Source organism: Conger conger, chromosome 2, assembly GCF_963514075.1.
Source record: "Conger conger chromosome 2, fConCon1.1, whole genome shotgun sequence".
Taxonomy (NCBI): domain Eukaryota; kingdom Metazoa; phylum Chordata; class Actinopteri; order Anguilliformes; family Congridae; genus Conger; species Conger conger.
This window is the reverse complement of record NC_083761.1, coordinates 15,811,629-15,831,008: the sequence shown is the minus strand read 5'-3', so window position 1 is coordinate 15,831,008 and position 19,380 is coordinate 15,811,629. Positions and strand designations below refer to the sequence as shown.

At 41.6% G+C, this 19,380-nt stretch overlaps 1 protein-coding gene across 1 annotated transcript in view; it reads left to right on the top strand.

The window, feature by feature from the left end:
* Window positions 1-19,380, top strand: part of LOC133121743 (ryanodine receptor 2-like) — a 174,010-nt gene that overhangs the window by 44,260 nt on the left and 110,370 nt on the right. Inside the window, exons 2-3 of the mRNA XM_061231182.1 lie at window positions 16,425-16,544; window positions 18,624-18,728. Of these exons, the coding sequence (XP_061087166.1) occupies window positions 16,425-16,544; window positions 18,624-18,728 (225 nt within the window). The remainder of the gene's footprint in view (window positions 1-16,424; window positions 16,545-18,623; window positions 18,729-19,380) is intronic.

Sequence of the window (19,380 nt, the reverse complement as noted above, 5' to 3'; positions counted from 1 at the left end):
CTGTACACAAAGAGAACATTACTGTACTTCCAGTGTACATTTGGGAAATTTGATCCTTGAAGAACAAAAATGTAATGCCACTGTCACTTTATTTCTGATAGTGCATTTGTGGCCCCCATAGGTGTGATCGTGGGGGGGGGGGGGGGGGGGGGGGGCAGGACACTTGGTTTTCCTGATCACACTGGGTGCAGATATCAACCCAGAATCCAATTACATTAAATTAAATTCTATTTGTATAGCGCTTTTCACAGAAGACTGTCACAAACACGCTTTATAGAGTAACATAAGGGAAGAGAAAAGGGGAAATACCAGCCCTAAGCTCTCAAATAGCACATCAGACAAAAACAACTCCCTAGTGGGGAGAAAAACCCTCGAACAAAGCTAGACAAAACTCCCTGGTGGGAAGAAATCTTGGGAGGAACCCAGCTATAGGATGCCTATTCTCCTCTGGCCAATAGGTTGAGTTGGTAACAGTTGAGGTATTAAACTAGAAGGTAAAGTAGACAGTCCCCATGGAGCAATGTTCAGAGGCTTGAATCACTTGCTTTTGTCGAAGATCACAAGCTGCTTGCTATGCGCTATATGCTGTATGTGTCTGTTTAATGCCAATAAGATTAGCGTAGGCTACTTTACATTAATACCGTGTGCATACATGGCAAGGTTGCTCATTCTGGTAATGGGATTAGCAAATCTCCTGTTGTCGCTGCAGCATTGTCTTAGTCCTTAGACACATCTGCGGTCTTTCTCTGAGATCTTTGTTGACCGACACGGACGTGTGTGACATTGAGTGGGCAGCCACAGTTCTGCTCCTTGTCATTTTTATAAGATCGGCTTACCCCACCCAATCAGTCAGCCTGTCCTACCTTAAGACTGATGCTGTTTTCCGTTGAGCCACAGTCACAGAGAATTCAAAATGTGAGAATTAATATAACCATTTAAGTGAACATTTGGAAGTACTGGTATTCCCTGACTGCTGTTATCCTCTGCTTAACTAATCAGTTTGTACCATTTAAATGGTTTGAGTATTACTCTCCGTTTATGGGTGTGTGATGCAATAGTGTGTCATACTGACTTTTTGCTTTGCCACACATAGTAAAATAGAAAAGATTCCTGACTTCTTCCTCTCTTTGCTGTGTGCTACCTGTGGTTCCGAGAAAATAAATAAATAAATCAAAAGCAGGCTCATTTCAGATGTGCTTTATGCATCATATAGATGTTTTTCAATTACCGTCATATAATATGTAATTGTAAAAATAATAATCATAACCATCAACATAATAATAATGTACTTATTTCGCACCAAGCATAAGCTATTTCTATCTCAAAATGCTTTGCAGAAATCATAAGAGGTGAAAAGCTAATATAGTATAAAACAGTTCCAAGAAGGTGCTAAATAAAAAGGGAGATTACTTAATGTAATACTAAAATACTGTAGTTACAGGATCGGAAATAAAGAATAGCAGGCTGAAATGACTAAAAACAACTCAAATCCAGCGTAAAATCTAATGTAAAAGCCGACTTTTGACTTTTAAAACATGCAAGTGTTGGTGTCTCATCTAGGAGCAATACGGGAACAGGAGGCTTGGCCGGCTGTTTTGTGGAACAGGAGGCTTGGCCGGCTGTTTTGTAGGAAACCTTTGGGTTAGAGTTGAACTTCAGTGGATACCACAGCACTTTTGAGCTACAGAAATGATACATCTACAGGATTTATATGATACAAAACAAAAAGCCTACCAAGTCTAATAACACAAATGTCAGTATGGACTGTCTGATGCTGGGTGAGATAGGCTGAGATTATATTACAGTCTGCAGGGTTCTCCACTGTTGTGAGAAGGTCAGAAGATCTGTCATTTGATCTGCTGGCCTTGGGTGCTATTGCTATTGTTTTGCTATTGTTTTGTGTATTTATGATCAAAATTTCTTTGAACCCAGATAGTTTAGAAACTATCGAAACAATACACAACTCCGGTGTTACTTTCACATCAAGCTTAAAAACTATATTTTTACTCTGAATTTAGCATAGACATGCAGATTATGAAAGCCAAGACATTGTTCTACAAATGAAAATGAAACATTTGAACAAATAATAATTTTGACTGATTTATGCGCGACTTACGAATGATTATGATAGAACGGGTCACATTTGTTTAACACGACGGTCAAAAAGACGGTCAGATTTTTTAATGTCGTGTTGTGAAATGACGCTTGGCAGAGTCGCATTCCAGCGCACGGTTGGTGAGTGAAGCAGGACGGGGCTCGTGTTCTGGCAGGGATGACGGGTGTTGCACCCCCCGAGTGGGACGCTTGCCCCACGCTGACATTTAGCCACGTTCTGGACGATGACCTCGCTGCCATCCCGCTGTCTCACAAGCCCTCAGCTCTCTGTCCGGGCCAAAGAGTAATGGGCATACTGATACCCGCTCGGCCCGCCTGCCTGGTGCTACTACCAGCCGAACAGTGGGCGTGAATTGCCTGGAGGGATGGTGCGTTGTGGGGAAGCAGACGGCCATTGTGCAGTTGTCAGATTTTATTTTATTTATTTATTTATCTATCTGGCCGGCCCATATATAATTCCCCGGGCTCATCTGGGTTCTGTCATGACTGGCACAAGACACGAGGCGGACAGGATTTATGAATTAGCCGTCTAGCTGTTGCACACGTACGGTATGCGCGCGCGTGTGTGGCCGCGCAGGTCAGGCTAACCGCTCCCCGCTGTACCGCGCCTCACGCGCTAGGTCTCGGACGCGGAGGTACAGTAATCTGCCACCGCATTCATGAGAGTGCGACCCCGGGATTCAATCGAACCTGGCAAGCTATTTTAAGGGCAACAGTCACTTGTAATCCAGTGGTGGATTAAATGTGGATTTTCTTTTTTCTTTTCTTTTGAGTAGCACTTTCCTTGAGATGACTTGGCAGTTTTCAGCTAAATCCGGGGGAAAGGGTATGGTCTGTGTTACACTGGAAATGACACGTACATCACCTGGGTTGTGGTATTTATATTCATGGGAATCAGGATGGATATATCTCGCATTTATTTATTTATTATATTTATTTTATTTTATTCAGGCCTTCCCCAAAAAATGTTCAACTTTTGCAACAGCTGCGCTGTCTGCAGGGAACGTTATGCAATCTTCTCTGGCATGGAGGGTGGATTAAAAAACCCCAATTCATTTTCAACAGGCAGTCAGATTATCACAGGATGGACAGGATCTTAATTTTTTAAATAGTGTGCCCCGCTACCATCAGTAATGTCACTGTTTATGGGCCTCAGTTCAGCAGCAAATATTACTGACTGATATTATTTAGCCTTCTCTTTTATGTTTGCAGTCACTTGCACAAAGAACAGTACTCTTTGGTTTTTTTTAATGTCATTTGGGTCTGCATAAGACTCTTCCCTACAGTAGATTCACCAATGCTGCCTTAGGGGCAAATGTACAGTAATTCAGTCAAGCAAGATGTAGCTTTTTTCATATTCAATGAATGAACCTTATATGTGACCCGTCCTATCATATCAGGCTTTTTGTAGAACTATATCTTGGCTTTCATAATCTGAATGTCTTAATGCCAGTTTCAGAGTAAAAATGTAGTTTTTAAGCGCAAGATGTCAAAGTGAAAGTAATGCCAGAGTTGTGCTAGCCAGCTTGTCACCATTCACCAGTCACAAACAATCACATCAGCTACGTTCGTGGCAACATGTTAATGTACTTGCTTTCATGGTCTGTATATCTTAATGTCAAGAGTAAATGTTCAGAGTAAAAATATAGTTTTAAAGGGTTTATACATACTGTAAGATGACAATGTATAGCCCTGGAGCTTTGTCGTCGGTAACATAGTCTATATCTAGTCTAACCTAGCCTCAAATAACAACCATCTTGCAAATAAACTTTGAAGACGTTTTTCTCAAAAACATGATTTTGTGGCACTCAAAATGAAATAGGACAGAACTCCCTTGATATCTGGAATAGAGAGATAACGTTGGTATCGATTGAATGCTTGCATTCTCTAATGTAAGCATTCAATCTCCAAACTCAAAAGATGTTTTGGGATCAATACGACTGATTTTGTTTGACCAGGTCACATGTGCTCATGAGGATCAGCCTTATGCCTAATGCTCACACATGTACTGTGTTCATGTTTTGTTTGTTTTGTTGAAAATCCAAGTTGAAAATTGTGGTGCCTGGACTGTAAGTATAATTTTAAGTTTCTTTCTCTGACACTTTCCAATTCTGAGTGCCTAAATGAAATTTGTAAAGTATTAGTAAAATTAGCAAAATTAGTAAATAAGGAATGCTGGAGGAATGTGACATTGTTGGTGGCAGTTTATCTTCTGGTGTAATTAGCAATCATTGAGCAGTTAGAGCACATTTTAGCAGATGTCATGCATACTTATTCTGTTACTTGTACCCATTATACATTACATTACATTTTATTTAGCAAACGCTTTTAACCAAAGCAATGTACAAAACCGTGCATATCAATGAGGAATTCGCTTGAATTCTGAATTTCCGAATACAGTACCGAATTTGTTCAAACTACATACGTATTCTGTAAATGAAGATCATACAGCATTCAACAATGTTCTTGTCAGTCATCATAATTTGCTTAATATAAACTTACACATGGTTCCACCAGCAAATCGGTGTACACAAACTCAAAGTGTAATGTTCTTTCATATGATAATAATTGCACATTTTCATTTGCATTCATACATTCTTTTTTTCTGTATGGTGTGTTATCTTCATAATACTCAGGGGATGTAAATAAATGCATGAACCTTTGGTACAAAAAGGCAGGTTTGTTTACAAGACCAGCATTTATGCTATCAAATGCAATGCAAGCCATGGTATCCATCATTCAGTGAAAACTCATTTTCACTGGAACCTCTGACTTCCTCCACAGTTTATCGCCATGGTGAGAAAAGCTATCTTTATTGTGATACAGGGACAGAACCTCCAGGAAAGTTTGATTTGATTTTATTGAATTGCATATGGCCCTTAAAGTGATGGAGTGCATTTGACTGAAATCCCAGCCATTGCTGTGTGGGTTTTAGCTGGTGATGGGAGTATGAGGATTCGTAGTGTGTTTTGCTCTGGAGAGCAATGGCTTTTGATTGGTTTATATGGCTCAGTTACCAACAGCACATGGAATCTCTGGCCAATGGGGTGTTTATGAAGTCCTCTCACCGCCTTTAGTTAGTAATTAGCCAGGACATCTTTGAACTTCGCCTCACAGCAAGGAGGTCCTGGGTTCGAATCCCCGTCGGCCGGGGCCTCTCTGTGCGGAGTTTGCATGTTCTCCCCGTGTCTGCGTGGGTTTCCTCCGGGTACTCCGGTTTCCTCCCACAGTCCAAAGACATGCAGGTTAGGCTGATTGGAGAGTCTAAATTGCCCGTAGGTATGAGTGTGTGAGTGAATGGTGTGTGTGCCCTGAGATAGACTGGCGACCTGTCCAGGGTGTATTCCTGCCTTTCGCCCAATGTATGCTGGGATAGGCTCCAGCCCCCCTGCGACCCTGATCAGGATAAGCGGGTTCAGATAATGGATGGATGGATGGATCTTTGAACTTAGCCTAGCCCAAACTAAAACGATTTCCCATCAGGTGCCAGTTCAGGTGTATCAGGCCTGGGATGCTAAAATATAATATTTCAACAATTGATTGAAAATGTATTTTTATGTTTGTGATGAGGCATATCCTTTTAAGAGTGTTGTGACTGCAGAAAACAGACACAGTTGACTGAAATAGAGCACAATCGTTTTTGAAGCCTGGAGAAAATTGGCCTGTCGTAATGGAAAGGCTTATTAGTGTGCTGTCGTCCTCTGCATTCCTCCCGTTAAAACATAACTGATTTTATGGGATTTGCATGGCTGAGTGTCTTCAAACGCCCACATCTTCACAATAAAGATGCTTTTGAGGATCAATGGACAGCCGCTTTCATGCAGGGTATTGGTGGTTTGTTGTATTGGTGCTGGGTCAGTGTTGTTTTTCATGATGGATATGTGTTGGTTGTGTGTTGGTACGTGTCACACACTGTCACACACCCCTGGGAGGAGGGAAGAGCTGGGTTGGGTGCTCTTCATGTCCAGAGACCATCACTGAAATCCTGACTGAATGCCGGCTCTTCCCTGTGGATTCAGACTATCATTATGTAATTGGATTTGGGCCACACCAGATAGGGGACACTCTATGCCTCTTGACTATGTTTGTCAAACAGAGTCTATTGCTGGGATGAATTGCAGTTGATCTGAGGTGAAGTTTGATCATTTGTTGTCACAGCAGCTTTTGTGACTTCAACTCTTCTACAAGAGTTAAAGAAGCATACAATTGAAGAATCAATAAATGATTTGGATTAATTTAGTTACTAGAATTGGCCTCCTCAGTGCCAATTGTACTTGACAGGTTTCCTAAAGAATCATGTTATGGTAGCTTGGGATCTCTCAGGAGCGTGGTTTTGACCTTGGGGGATAATCAGAAAGTGTCAGCGTAGTCTCCCTTGGACATGGTTTGTGATAAGTGACCAATTATGCTCTCAGGTCAAACACACAACTGTGATTCCAGAAAAGCTGAGGGGCTTGTATGCATATATTTCAGTCAAGAAACTCTTAGACACACTGTAGGTTGTTATCAACCTCACCCTTTTCTCGATTTTTAGGTTTTCTGAACTGAAACAAATGTAGGTTTATTCAGTTGAGCAGTTTTCAGTAAAGGAAAATATAGGTGTAAAACTAAACAAATTTTTAGGTTTATCTTTTCAGTGTAAGACTCAGCTAGTTCAGTCTGCTCTTCTGTTGTGAGACTATTCAACTGACATTATCCAACACAATGATAAACAAAGCGATAGGTATAATTTAAGAATTGTTCCTCAGCACCCTTGAATTGTTATTTGCGATGACAAATTGCTGACCATGACAGCACAGCTCGAGAATCCTGACAAAACGTCAACTTTTGCCTTTATTCCTGGAACACATCTCAAATTATTAGAGGTTTAACAAGTACACTACTTCTGAATGTCATAGCTATTACAGAATGTTTTCTAAAGCACTCTCCGCTGTATTTCTGCTCCTAACCACAAGTAAAGAGTGAGCTGAAAACTGCAATTTTTCAGGCATATGAGAATCAAACCAGGAGTCAAAGGCGGGTAATGCATCTTAATCTGCAGCAAATGCTGGAGTGATAATGTGAGGAGAGGGGTTGCTGAGGCAACTGTTCCTTTGCTCTCTTTCACAAATGTTGTGCGTTCAGGAGTATCCGCCACGCACGTACACACATACGCACACTCGCATGCACACACGCACACACACACACACACGCAGACATGTGTATGTGCAAATACTACAGGAGCGAGAGAAAGAAAGAGAGAATGAGCTACCGAGGCAATAAGGCAAATTTTTCTCAAAGGTTCCTTTGCACTGCTGTGGTGTATGAGGAGACTCCCAGTGTTTTCTGCTGAATTGTCTCCATTCCTCCACTACCTGCCAGAGGAAGATTCTGGCCATTTTGCGAAGGCTCATATGCACTCTGTCAGCACAAGACTGTTATTGAGCGGCCCCTCGAGATGGGGTCTACATACAGAGAACATCTCCATTGGCTATACTGCCCCTGAATGGACCATATAAAATCTTAACTCTCACTCCTACTCTAGCAGGAGTAGCGCCTCGTAATTACAGACTCTATAGTTATAGTTGCTTTATCTTACTGTTTGTCCATCATGTTGTATTGGTGCTGGGTCAGTTTTGTTTTTCATGATGGATATGTGTTGGTTGTGCGCTGGTACATGTCACACACCGTGACACGCCCCTGGGAGGACAGAAGAGCTGGACACAGAGGGATATGAAAATGTGCCTACAAATGGAAAAATAAACAAAAGTCTTCACCCTCAAGGGATTCGGGCTAAAATAAACTAAAATAACAAAATCATATCAAATTTTAAATGAATTAAATAAGTGAATAAAAAAAGTGCTGTAATGTATCAAGTCTGGTCTTGAAAACCTCCAGAGTTACAGTTGTACATAAACTGGCGTAATATGTTCCACAATTTTTTTTTTTGTTGCTATTTTCCATTTATGCCCCTAGTCCTGCTAACAGAACTCAACCGAAATAATCCCTTATGGTTCACTTTGTTAATCCCTTTTATGAATTTATTTTACTGAGCTTGAAGAGATTAAGCATCTTTAGTCTTTCCTCAAACTTTTATAATTGTATACCAGGAAACAATTTGGTTGCCCTTCTTTGGACCTTTTCCAGATTTCCTCTATATTTGTCTTGTGGTACGGTCCCCAGAATTACACCGATCAAGATAACAAAGGTGGACTCTGTTACAGAACATTTCATCCGATCTGTCAACTGCTCATTAATAATGGGAAAAAAAGACAAACTGAACGCAAACTGACAAACTAAGACCATTGCTGAAGAGCTCGTCTGTATACTGGAATTACTACAGAGGAGTTCTGACCATGTGAGGTATATTGCTAAATAAGAATTTAGGGGTAAGAAACTGCATGCAGTGCTGCATGCTGAAATATTAAAGGCTTACTATGATATTTAGCCTTGCTGTGGTCCCATATTTACAATCAAAGAAGTCACCTCCTCTATCCTCAACCATTCCCACTCACCTCTATTTGATAATATTCCAAATCTGTTTTACTGTTTTTATCTTTATATCTATTTAAAATATATATATTTTCAAGGTAGAAATCCTGCATAGTATGCCTTTATTATGAAGGGTAAAATATTGAAATGCCTGGTGAGGTGCTATGCCTATTTAGATTCATAATCAGCTGTGAAAGTCATCTGTTCTGTTTCAGGCCTGGTAGCGCCTCATGTTGTCAGGATCATGATGTGAACAGGGGATTTCAGACCTTCTCAGACGGATTGCCTCAGAATCGTACCCCCGTCGCTGATAAGACCTCTTCGCTCTCTAGACTTCAGACTTGGAGAGCTCAGATTTCCTTCTCTCAGAAATGGCCTGCTTGCTGACAGACTCCATTTTTCACAGGACTGGAAACGACACAACAGATTGGCATATCTTTTCATAGCAGAAATGGCCTGGAACATGCGTGTGACGAGTTGAGTCACAGATGAAACACCGGCAAGATGATCTGGCTCCACATAACGGGCTGTAGCCTATGGGGAGTGGACATATTTCTAAGAGATGACACATTTTACAACAAAGCCGGGAATTAGCTCAAGTGATTGACATTAGGAGTAGATGCTAGCTCACATACACTATAAGTAAAATATGGCATGACTGCAAAATGGAGGATGCGTCTGCTTGGCTTTACTGTCGATTGTAAATCTTTAAGCTGTGTGTACGATCCACTGACATGCAGAAATGCCATGTCAATATTCATGATGAAGTATGGCTCTTGGGCCTCATAGCTGTCTTTGCTGAAGGAGCAGTATGCATTTTTCTCCTTGTTTTATTCATGCTTTTCTAACTGCTGATGGCTGGTCAGCCTGTACCGACAGTATTGCATAATTGAGCTCATGTAAAAATTGGCCAGAATGGACCTGGAAACAAGCTAAATTGATTTGAAAATGGAAATAAAGGTGGAAAAGTGAAAACCGAGGACAGGAAAATAGATTTTTCCTTCGTGTGATACTATAGGGGATGTCCACATGACTTACTAATGACAGCTTAATGGAAAAATGACAGTCAAAACCTAAATATTTTTACGCTTTTGGACCTCACAGTCACCTTTACGCTATTGACCGCAATCTATGCCTAGCCAAGCTTATTGGTATTAGTTCATCATATTGGCTTATTGTGGTTTATAGAAGCTGCTTTTTACTTCCAGTTGCCCTGTTACTCATACATTGACAGTCATACATGCATGCATCTTTAACAAATGTGTTAATGCACGCATTTCTGCCACATGCAAATCAGTGGCCTGACAAATCAATTAGGCAGCTTTAATGTATGTCACAAAACTGATTTCCATTACGCGAATGGGATCTGCAGCACTGGCTGGTGTAATCTGTCTACTTGATATGGAAGCACAAATGTGTTGTGCACAGATTAGATTTAATGTGCAGTGAATTCTTGGTGTCCACTAAACGGACCAGGTCTGTGTGCAGTGCAGGAGCAACGCAGTCTCTCTCTGTTTCTCTTTTTCAAACTGACTTTCTCCTTTTTATTTTTCTCTCTCGCTTCTCCCCCCTCAATCTCTGGTTTCTCTCTTCATCCCTTCATTCATTCACTGTCTCTTTTTTCTCTCATTTTCAGTATTTTCATTTACGGTATTTATCTCCCTGCTTTACTCTCTCTCCTCCAGGTCCACTCCTTCCTATTTTCTCTCTCCTTCTATCTTTTTTCTCCATTTTCTTCTTGCCCATCTCTCTTGTTCTCGCCCCCTCTCCCTGCAAAAAGCAAAAGAATCTGTCAATCTCAACGAGTAATTTAGTCTTATATTTAGACTTAAGACTTGCTAAATAAGACAAAAATATTGCCAATGAGGTGAGACTTGCCAACAAGATTTGCCAAGGATGGGGTCAAAAAATTTCACTTATCAAGGAAACAGTAACTTAAAGACAAAACAAATATGATTTTAAGTCTCATTACAAGACAAAAACTCTTAAGCTTGACTTGTGATGAGAGTCTGTCTTGTTAGTTAAGACCGACATTCTTGCAGTGCTCGCTCTCACACTCCCAGTGCGCGTCTATTGCAGGCCTTCCCAGAGAATGGAGGGCCATGCTCTGGGGCTCTTCCTCACTCTGGGTGCCCTCAGTGTGCAGTTTAGTCCGGGCCGCTGCCAGACCATCGCATTGTTTGCTAATGTAAATTGATTCTTAGCTTCTGTGTGGGGCTTTTTCGCGTTGCAGCTGATGGGTTCTGATTCATCATGTCATTGTAATGAACTGTGAGCTGAGGGTAAAATGCTGGAGGCCAGGCCTGCCTGCTGTAGTTGACAGCTGCCATTATACATTTTCCATAGAGTGCTGCAGGTCCATTATAAAATATTTCTTGGCATACGTTTTGAATACCTCCAATTCAAAGCGAAGGACCATGGGGAGATTCAGTTAGAAATGAAAACTGCATGGTCCCGTGTACACGAAGGCATCTTGTCAAATGATTTGAGATTAATATCGTTTCACTCTGGCCTGCCAACTGAGATGAAACAAAGTGAAATGCCTACACATTAAAATGGTCAGTGTTAAGTCAACTCTTACAGAGTACATATGGTTCCCTTTGGACTCATGTACTGTAGTTGAATGAACCCTGAACATTTTGCTGTGTATTTCTGTTGTTTTATTAAGTTGGAAAGAGATCGGTGAATTGTGATGGTAGTGTACATATTGTCAGCAGAGATGCCCTGCAATCGCATCCTGTACATGGTCTTCCAGAATTTCATATTCTATTAATTTTTTGGACTACAGGGTGAGTGACAAGGGTCATTTATATGAAGCTATACTTTAGATGCATGAGTACATTACTGAGTGCACTTAACGTCAAAGTGCATTAAAAATTTGTTTTTAAAAATGAACATTGATCACTTCCATACATCAGAAAAAAACCATGAAACTATTGTATAATATAGCTGTAAAATAACGCACGTGTGCATGCACTCACACATGTATGCACACACAGGCTTACACATAAACAATAGATGCCCTTTAAAATGCTCTTGCATACAAGTTATATTGGACCAAACATTTCCCCAAGGTTTTTCTTTATCAGATCTGAATCACAGACACACTATAAAGCAAGCTACATACATTACAGAAAAATGTTCACTGTGTGCTGTCTGGTGAGGATAAGTGAGTACCCTCAGTATTGTTCTGTGTCACTGTATTGTCTGTTTTCATGTGTGACAGTCGGTTGGAGGAAGCCAGTCAAAACTACCTTGCACAAGGACAACACACTACTGCCTACCTGTCTTAAATAATTATATTGGTATTATTGGTTGTAATGGGGGTGTCTAATCAGATATCACTACACCTGCTCATTTCACAAATGAACACACCTTCAACCAGAGAGGAGGGAAATAATTTGTGAAATCAGCTGGTGTAGTGATTGGTTGGAATAAAATTCTGCATACTCTCTACCCTCGAAGGTACATGACTGTGCACCCCTGGGTTGCAGTTCAGTTTTTCATATTATTACTGTAGTTATTGATGTTATATATGTTGGTGTGTTATATATTTAAGCAATATGGCACGAGAGGCTGTGCTCTATTACGTTATTCTGGTTTGCTGTTCGGCATGATGCAAAACCACCCTGTAGCCTTGCCCGTATTCACAATACAGCACTGTCTCTCATGCCTTATTGTTTTCAAAAAATGGTTACAACATATAGAAATAATAAATTGATGGCACAATATGATTTATTTTGTATTATTATTTGTAAGTTTGAGCAAGCTGATATTGTTTACAAACATGCTTTCCTGTTATCGGATTTACAATATCTGCGGAACAGGTTCTCGGCCAATCAGCATCCAGGATAGAAACAACCTGTTTTATAAAAATGGCTGTTTCCGAGCCCTTGGTTTCCCAGCGAGGGAGGGGCTGAGGCCGTGCCACTCTCTGTAATGGCGCCCAACTCCAGCAGGAGCCCCCTAATCGCATCTCGCCTGTATTAGATCTCCATCACGAGCCCCACGGTCTGCTGCAATCTCTCCCTGCCGCGCGTACATACATCTCCCCGACGGCCGCCATCGAGCCGCGGGTTCCAGATTGAAAATGTTTATGAGGCAATTATGAGTCGATAGCGCCCCGCTTGATGCTAACAGAGATAAAGCATCTCGGGGTGTCTTAAATCAATCAAGCATGCCGTCCAAAGTCACCCGTCCCATATCATCCATCTCAATCGGTGCGTTGAGTTATGAAGCACTACGACACCAACAAGAGTGGTGAGTGAAGCTGGAATTCTGTCAAGGCAGATGAGACACTAGTTCATGTCCCCTGTGCCTTATTTACAGTATATAAATCTGTATATAACTTCATTTATTAGTTACGGGTAGCAGATTGTTATCATATTTATATGACTGTGTTCTGTCCTCTGGAACATTCTGCTCATTCTCACCTGGGTGGAACCAATTGTTTTTGATAATAAATAAGAAATACAAGATTGAAGGCTAGACTTGCACATGCCCCATTGCATCCTGAAGTAGGAGAAGGGGGATTGACTGTTTGACTCTCAGCAGAACTTAATAGAGACTGATGGCTTGCATATACATTGGCTGGATGGTTGCTGATGCAGCTGAAGTATCCTGCCCGTGGGTGACAGCTGAGGTTGTGACAGGCCTGTCTGGTTACTGTTTGATTTTCCTAATTATTATGAAGCACTGCCATCCAATTGGTATTCCTGAAACCGTGTGAAACCGTGGAAACGGTGTCCAGCCTCATTTTTATGATTTTCCCTTCCTTTCCCCCCCAATTTGTAATCACAGCTTGTGTCTCTCGGGTTATGTCTGAGGTGTGTGCTCTCCGCTGATGTGCCCATCCAATGAGCCAGCGACCGCTATCTTCGCTGCGGGCTACCCAACATGAAAGGAGAGCTAGGGCCAATCGGAGGAGCGGCCGTCTCTAACGGCAACTGGCGAACTGTGGTCAGGAGCTAATCGGCGATACCCAGTCAGGAATCACCGAAGCCTTGTTGATTTAAATCTGCCCTAAACTCGATAGGACAAGCTGATTATAACACAGTATAGATGCTAACCTGCAGTATTTAAGCTATAGGGGTCGGTCTGCACTCTTTATTCCCAAAATCAGAAGCAAAGGAAAACAGAGAGCCCATTTGTGATAGAACTTGTTTCCCCTACAGCACTGTAAAAATAGCAGCTGTCACAGCTGCTTGTCTGTTCGCTCCATGTAAATTGAATGTACTCCACAAATCACTTAACTCATAAAACTGTACTTTTTATTTTACGCCGCACAATTATGGCCTACTTGAAAATAATGTCTACCACATGTATTAATCTGAACCATTGATGAGGATTGTGGGTGACTACCACATAGCTTAGTAAGCAACATACACATAGTCTGAGTTCATGTAAGCACTCATAACAGAAAACCGAAGACTACAGATGTGCTCTCGCCATAGTAAGAACTGCAGGTTTATTATTGCTATAGTAAAAGCTAGAAGTTTGTGCCTACATAATTCAATTTTATTCGATGTAGTGTTTTGAAAGGAACATTTCCCTTTAATTGAAGCTACAGATGTTTTGGCCTTGAGAGATTCTGGTATTTTTGGTCTTAGTGAGAGGTACAGATGTTTTTGGTCTGTGGGAGATTCACATGTTTTAAAATAAACGAGAGGTACTGGAGAGGCAGGATACAAACGCAGGTGAATAGGTGGTACAGGTATTTTTGGTCTGTGAGAGGTTTGTAAGGGATGACTCACTACATTGTTGGTTGTAGTGAGAGGTGCAAATATTAATAGCCAGCCTATATGTATTTTTGTCTTAGTGGTATAGGTACAGTACTTTGGGTAAAGTGGTAGTTATTTTTGGCAACACTTCGTGCTGTAGGTATTTTTTTGGAAGAGCGAATGGTGAGGGATTGCATAAGAATCCTGATATTCTGTCGTTTATGAGGCCAGTTGATACAGCCAGTTGTAGGGATTATTGCCAGAATGGGATTTTCCGAAGTGCTGATTCCGTCAATCCGTGTCTCCTAGGTGGATGCAGAGGCCCTTCGTCGCACTGTTCGTATGACTCCTACAGTAATTGACTTTAATCCGGACAGTAAATTGAAAGTTAAAGCGCTCCATAAAAATGAAATCGTTCCCCGCTTCAGTGCTGCTCTAAGCCCTTATTGTTGCATGGGCAAAACAGAATTTAATGAATGTAATGTTTTTATTCTGCCTTAAAGTGATAATATACCCACACGATTTTCACAAATTCAGTATCCTGCCCATTGAAGACAAGGTTATATGAAAACCTGTCTCGCCATAATAATTTCCATTATTGCCAGTAGTATTGCCCTGTAAGAAATGTTGTCATGCCATTGCCTTTCGGAAAATGTTGTGAAAAGCCCATTTTCAGACCATCTTGTTGATACACGGTCCTATTTAGATTCCACTGAACAAAACAGTTAACTGATCTGCGACAGCAAAAATCTCACAGTGCGTATACCCTTTAACTTTAGTGAAGTGTACAGTCGTGCGTGTTCTTGATTTCTTGGCGTGTTCTTGCCCCTCTTGTTGTTTGGTAATTGCTTAAAATGTATTTTAAAAAGTTACTACCTTGGTTGCTGGCTCGGGGTGTTCTGGAGAGTTAAAAGCACACAGCAGCTGTCTCTATGTACTTGTATCTTATCAAAGGAGTAGCAAGCTGTGCCTTTATAAGTGGCCGTTGAAGACAACAACCCTGATTATCAACTGGGCACATTATCAGTCAAGCTCAGCTGTGAGCTCCCATATGTGTGACCACCACAGGTGATGGTCCTGCGGGCCTCCTAGGCCTGGAGAGCTAGCAGTCCAATGTGCCGTGCCAAAGCAGACGGAAGCAAGCGTCATAGCCCTGTATGCTTATTTTTCATGAGGCAATTGATGGCTAAGTTTGATAGTTTAGCATTTACATTTAAAACTTCCTTGGTTTATTTTCTGTATGTGACCAGACTAGCAAATTAATCTCAAACATGTTGCATAAAACATTGTGGGCCAGTTTCACAGACTCAGATTAAGTCCAGCCTTAAGACTAAATAAAATTTTGAATGGAGATTCTCCATAGACCATTCAGTTTGTAACGAGACTAAGCTTAATCTGTGTCTGTGAAGCTGGCCGAAAAATGTTTTATGCAATATGTTTCAGCTTAATTTCTAGTTTGGTCACATATAGAAAACTAGCTGGTACAAAACCAGTATAAAGAAGCATGCAGTACCTTCATACTTTTAGAGTCTGCCCTGTTTGAGAAAACTGTTGCTCAGGAAATGCTGTGTCTTGAGTTCATAGGACTGACTTTGCTCTAAGCTTCATGACAGGTTGATTTTACCCTAGTTAATGAGGTTCCTCATATCTCCTGCACCTCTTGGCTGCGGTACTTGCCAGAGCTGAAGACCTGGGTTTATAATTGCAGTATTCACTGGAAGTTTCCATGATACACGCACCTGCATGTGCACAGACACATAGAGGAATACACCTCTCGGTGCCAAGTTTGAGGTTCTTGCCTGCTCCGGAATTGAAAAGGGGGCTCCTTGCAGGTTTTGAGATATTGACTATGTAGGCCATGGATTTCAGGATATATATTTGTTTTTTTTGTCAAATCATCTTTGATTTTCTTCCCCTTAATCTGTAGGACTTCAAAATCTAAAATATATATTTGTATTTGACTGTTGACTGTTTGCCTCATAAAGTTTTCAAGTAGAGTGTTTGTTTGGTTTGTCCTGACCAAGGAGCAATGATGAGTGTAAGCTTGGCTGCTTGACTGATCCTCTTATCTGTGAGCATTTTGTTAGGTCTGATGAGCGTGCTCTTCGTCTCTTGCAGGATGATGAGGTGGTGCTCCAGTGTTCCGCCACTATTCACAAGGAGCAGCAGAAGCTATGTCTGGCAGCCGAGGGCTTCGGAAACAGACTCTGCTTCCTGGAGTCTACCTCAAACTCTAAGGTAAGACAACTCCAAACCAACAGCGCCTGTAACTCCATTATTAGACTGTGTTCATCAGATGATGGCCTGAATGTATCTCCAAATGTGTACCGCTGCTATGACAAAATAAGGCCACCTCTACCTCAAAATGCAGACTGTCTATAATTCCCTAAGTACTTGTAAACTTTATCACCATGTCAGAAAGTGAAAACCCATCAACATATCTCAATTCCAAAGTGTACTCTGAGGTGTTCTATAGTTAAGTTCTACAGTTAAGGCTGAACAGGTACAGTACCAAAATATGCTCAAATATAGTCAGCTTCCCACATGTCAGTAGGTTCTCTTATTTTAACCCTTTCATGGCCAGAACAGGAATCTCTGAACAAAATCTTGTTAATTTCTCATTGCCATCAAAAACACAGAACCTAATACTGAACAGACAATGTCCCCAATTTTCAGAATTTCACTGGACATTTGTGCTGGATGATACAGCACTCTTGAATAGTTTCAAATAATGAATGCCTATTCTCTGTGAACCACATCTACACAAACATGTATTCTGGAGAAGACGCAGTGCGCCGCATTGACGAACAAATTCGAAGATGAAGTGACGTAGCGGTGACGAAAGAGAGCGATTGCCTGACCCCCCCTGAACTGTATTACTGGCTGATTTGAGTGGAAGCTCTGTGGTTCGGGCCTGGAGGCTCAGCTGTACTCTCAGCCAAACCAGCACTCATCACCCAGGAAACACACCTTAGCGAGCTCGGCACGTCAGCGTGTGCCTTGTGAGGGCTCGTCACGTGGCGGCTCCAAGCATTGGTAGAAATACCTGAGCTCCACACCAAAAAACAAGAATAACTGTACTTCCTTACATTCAATATTAAACCTATTTTCATTCAATAAGACACCTACTTTCATTCAATATGAAATCTATTTTCTGCAGAAAAGTGATTGGAGTATAAAAGTATAAAGTATAACAATGTATAAAAGATGAGGAGGACAGCATATCTGTACATGAGTGAACCAAAGAAGTGAGACTTATGTTTAATTGGGGCTGCTGGGGGATACGTCTCCCTTATCTTTTTTGACAAAACTATTCACCCCTCCCTTTTCGGAACCCTACAGCACTGCCCCCAGATAATGGGGATCATTCAAGAGAACAGAGCGTCAAGCCCCGAGTCCCCCAATAACCTGCTTTTTCATTAGGTTTATGATACGGACTCAGAAGCTGCCACAGAGCTGTCCGAGTGAATAAATTGGATGTATTACATGTTCTAATGAGCCATTCCGAAGCTTTGGGCTTGTTTGGCCGATTTCCCCAGTCCAGAACCCAAGGCAAGGCACACTGGCAATACTCTGACCTTTTTTGTAAGTCATTATCTGCTGTATTTGCAGTGGCCTGTCACCACAACCTCCTTGTTTCACTGAGTGGCTCATTTCGGTTTGCCTGTTTGGGGGACCTGTACAATAAAATAACATATCATGAACTTTCTGGTGTCAAATATGGTCTCAGCTTACAACTGTTTTCAGTCCTTGGAAAATTGTGGTGGAAAATTGACTGTTTTATTGCTGGCCTGAAACTATTTTGATCTTCTTTAGTCAGAGTCATTGAAAAGAGACTTCTAGGTTTAACTCAGATATACATAGACGAAAACACTCAAAATGATAATATTTTCCCCCATTTTTAAAATAAATTGTTTCGTCAAGCTACTGTACAGTTATCCAGCACAGTAGTGAATGCTGTAAGTCAACCTTTTTGTGACTTGCTGTGTAATCTGCAAAAATGCTGTGTAATGACTGGGGATACTGTCAGATGTGCAGTCAGGGCTCACATAATTGACCCTGACATTGATAGACCTGAGAAACAGTAATGCCTTACTCAGCTCTTTTTGAGTCAGGGAATAACTTCATACTTTGACACTGAATACTTAATAGAAGGATAAAAAGTGTATTTCTCTGGCCAATGACTGATTGATTCCTTAGATGGGGCTGATCAATGCTGGCTCTGGCCTCTATGTCCTTCCACAGCAGTGTGGGGTGGACGTGAAGGCCCTGATTGATGCACTGTTGTGTTTCCGTGGCTGGTGTGGTGTCTCCTAGAATGTTCCGCCGGACCTGTCCATCTGCACCTTCGTGCTGGAACAGTCGCTGTCAGTCCGGGCCCTGCAGGAGATGCTGGCCAACACCGAGGAGAAAGCCGAAGGGGCAAGTAATCAAACGCCGATTCTGCTTAATCGATGGCTGAGAAATAGATTGATGGTCCCAGTGGAGCAGGGTGTTTCAGTGTTGACTTTAGTTCTTCCCCTGCCCCCTCCAGGGACAAATTGAGCGTTCCGGTGAGGAAGGGGTGTATTATCACGCTAAGACTTACATGACACATCAAACACAGGTGCTGGCAGTTTTTCCAAAGGAAAACCAATTTGTTTTTTTCATTTTTTTTCCTCTGGAGGGAAACGTCCAGGGGAATGTACGTCACACTGCTCTTGTGTTCTGCGCTGGCTGCCAGACGTCAGTTTCCTTGACAGTTCCGCAAGCAGACTGGCAAATTCCTGGCTTGCCATTTGACCCCGAATTACGAGGCTTAGCCCCCCGAGAGAGATGGGGAGTGCTCTCTGTAGAGCTCAGGCTTTCAGTGTGAAAGAGCAGACGGGTGTACCATCACCATCTGCGCTGCAAAACGTCTGTCTTAACAAGTGTTTTAGTCTTTTAATGAGACTTGAAATCTTTTTCAGGTAGAAATAATTTGTTTAAGTTACTGTTTGCTTGACAAGTGACATTTTCTGACCCCATTGGCAGATCTTGTAATGAGTAAAACTGTCTCACCTCATTCTGAATATTTTTCTCTCATTTAGCAAAA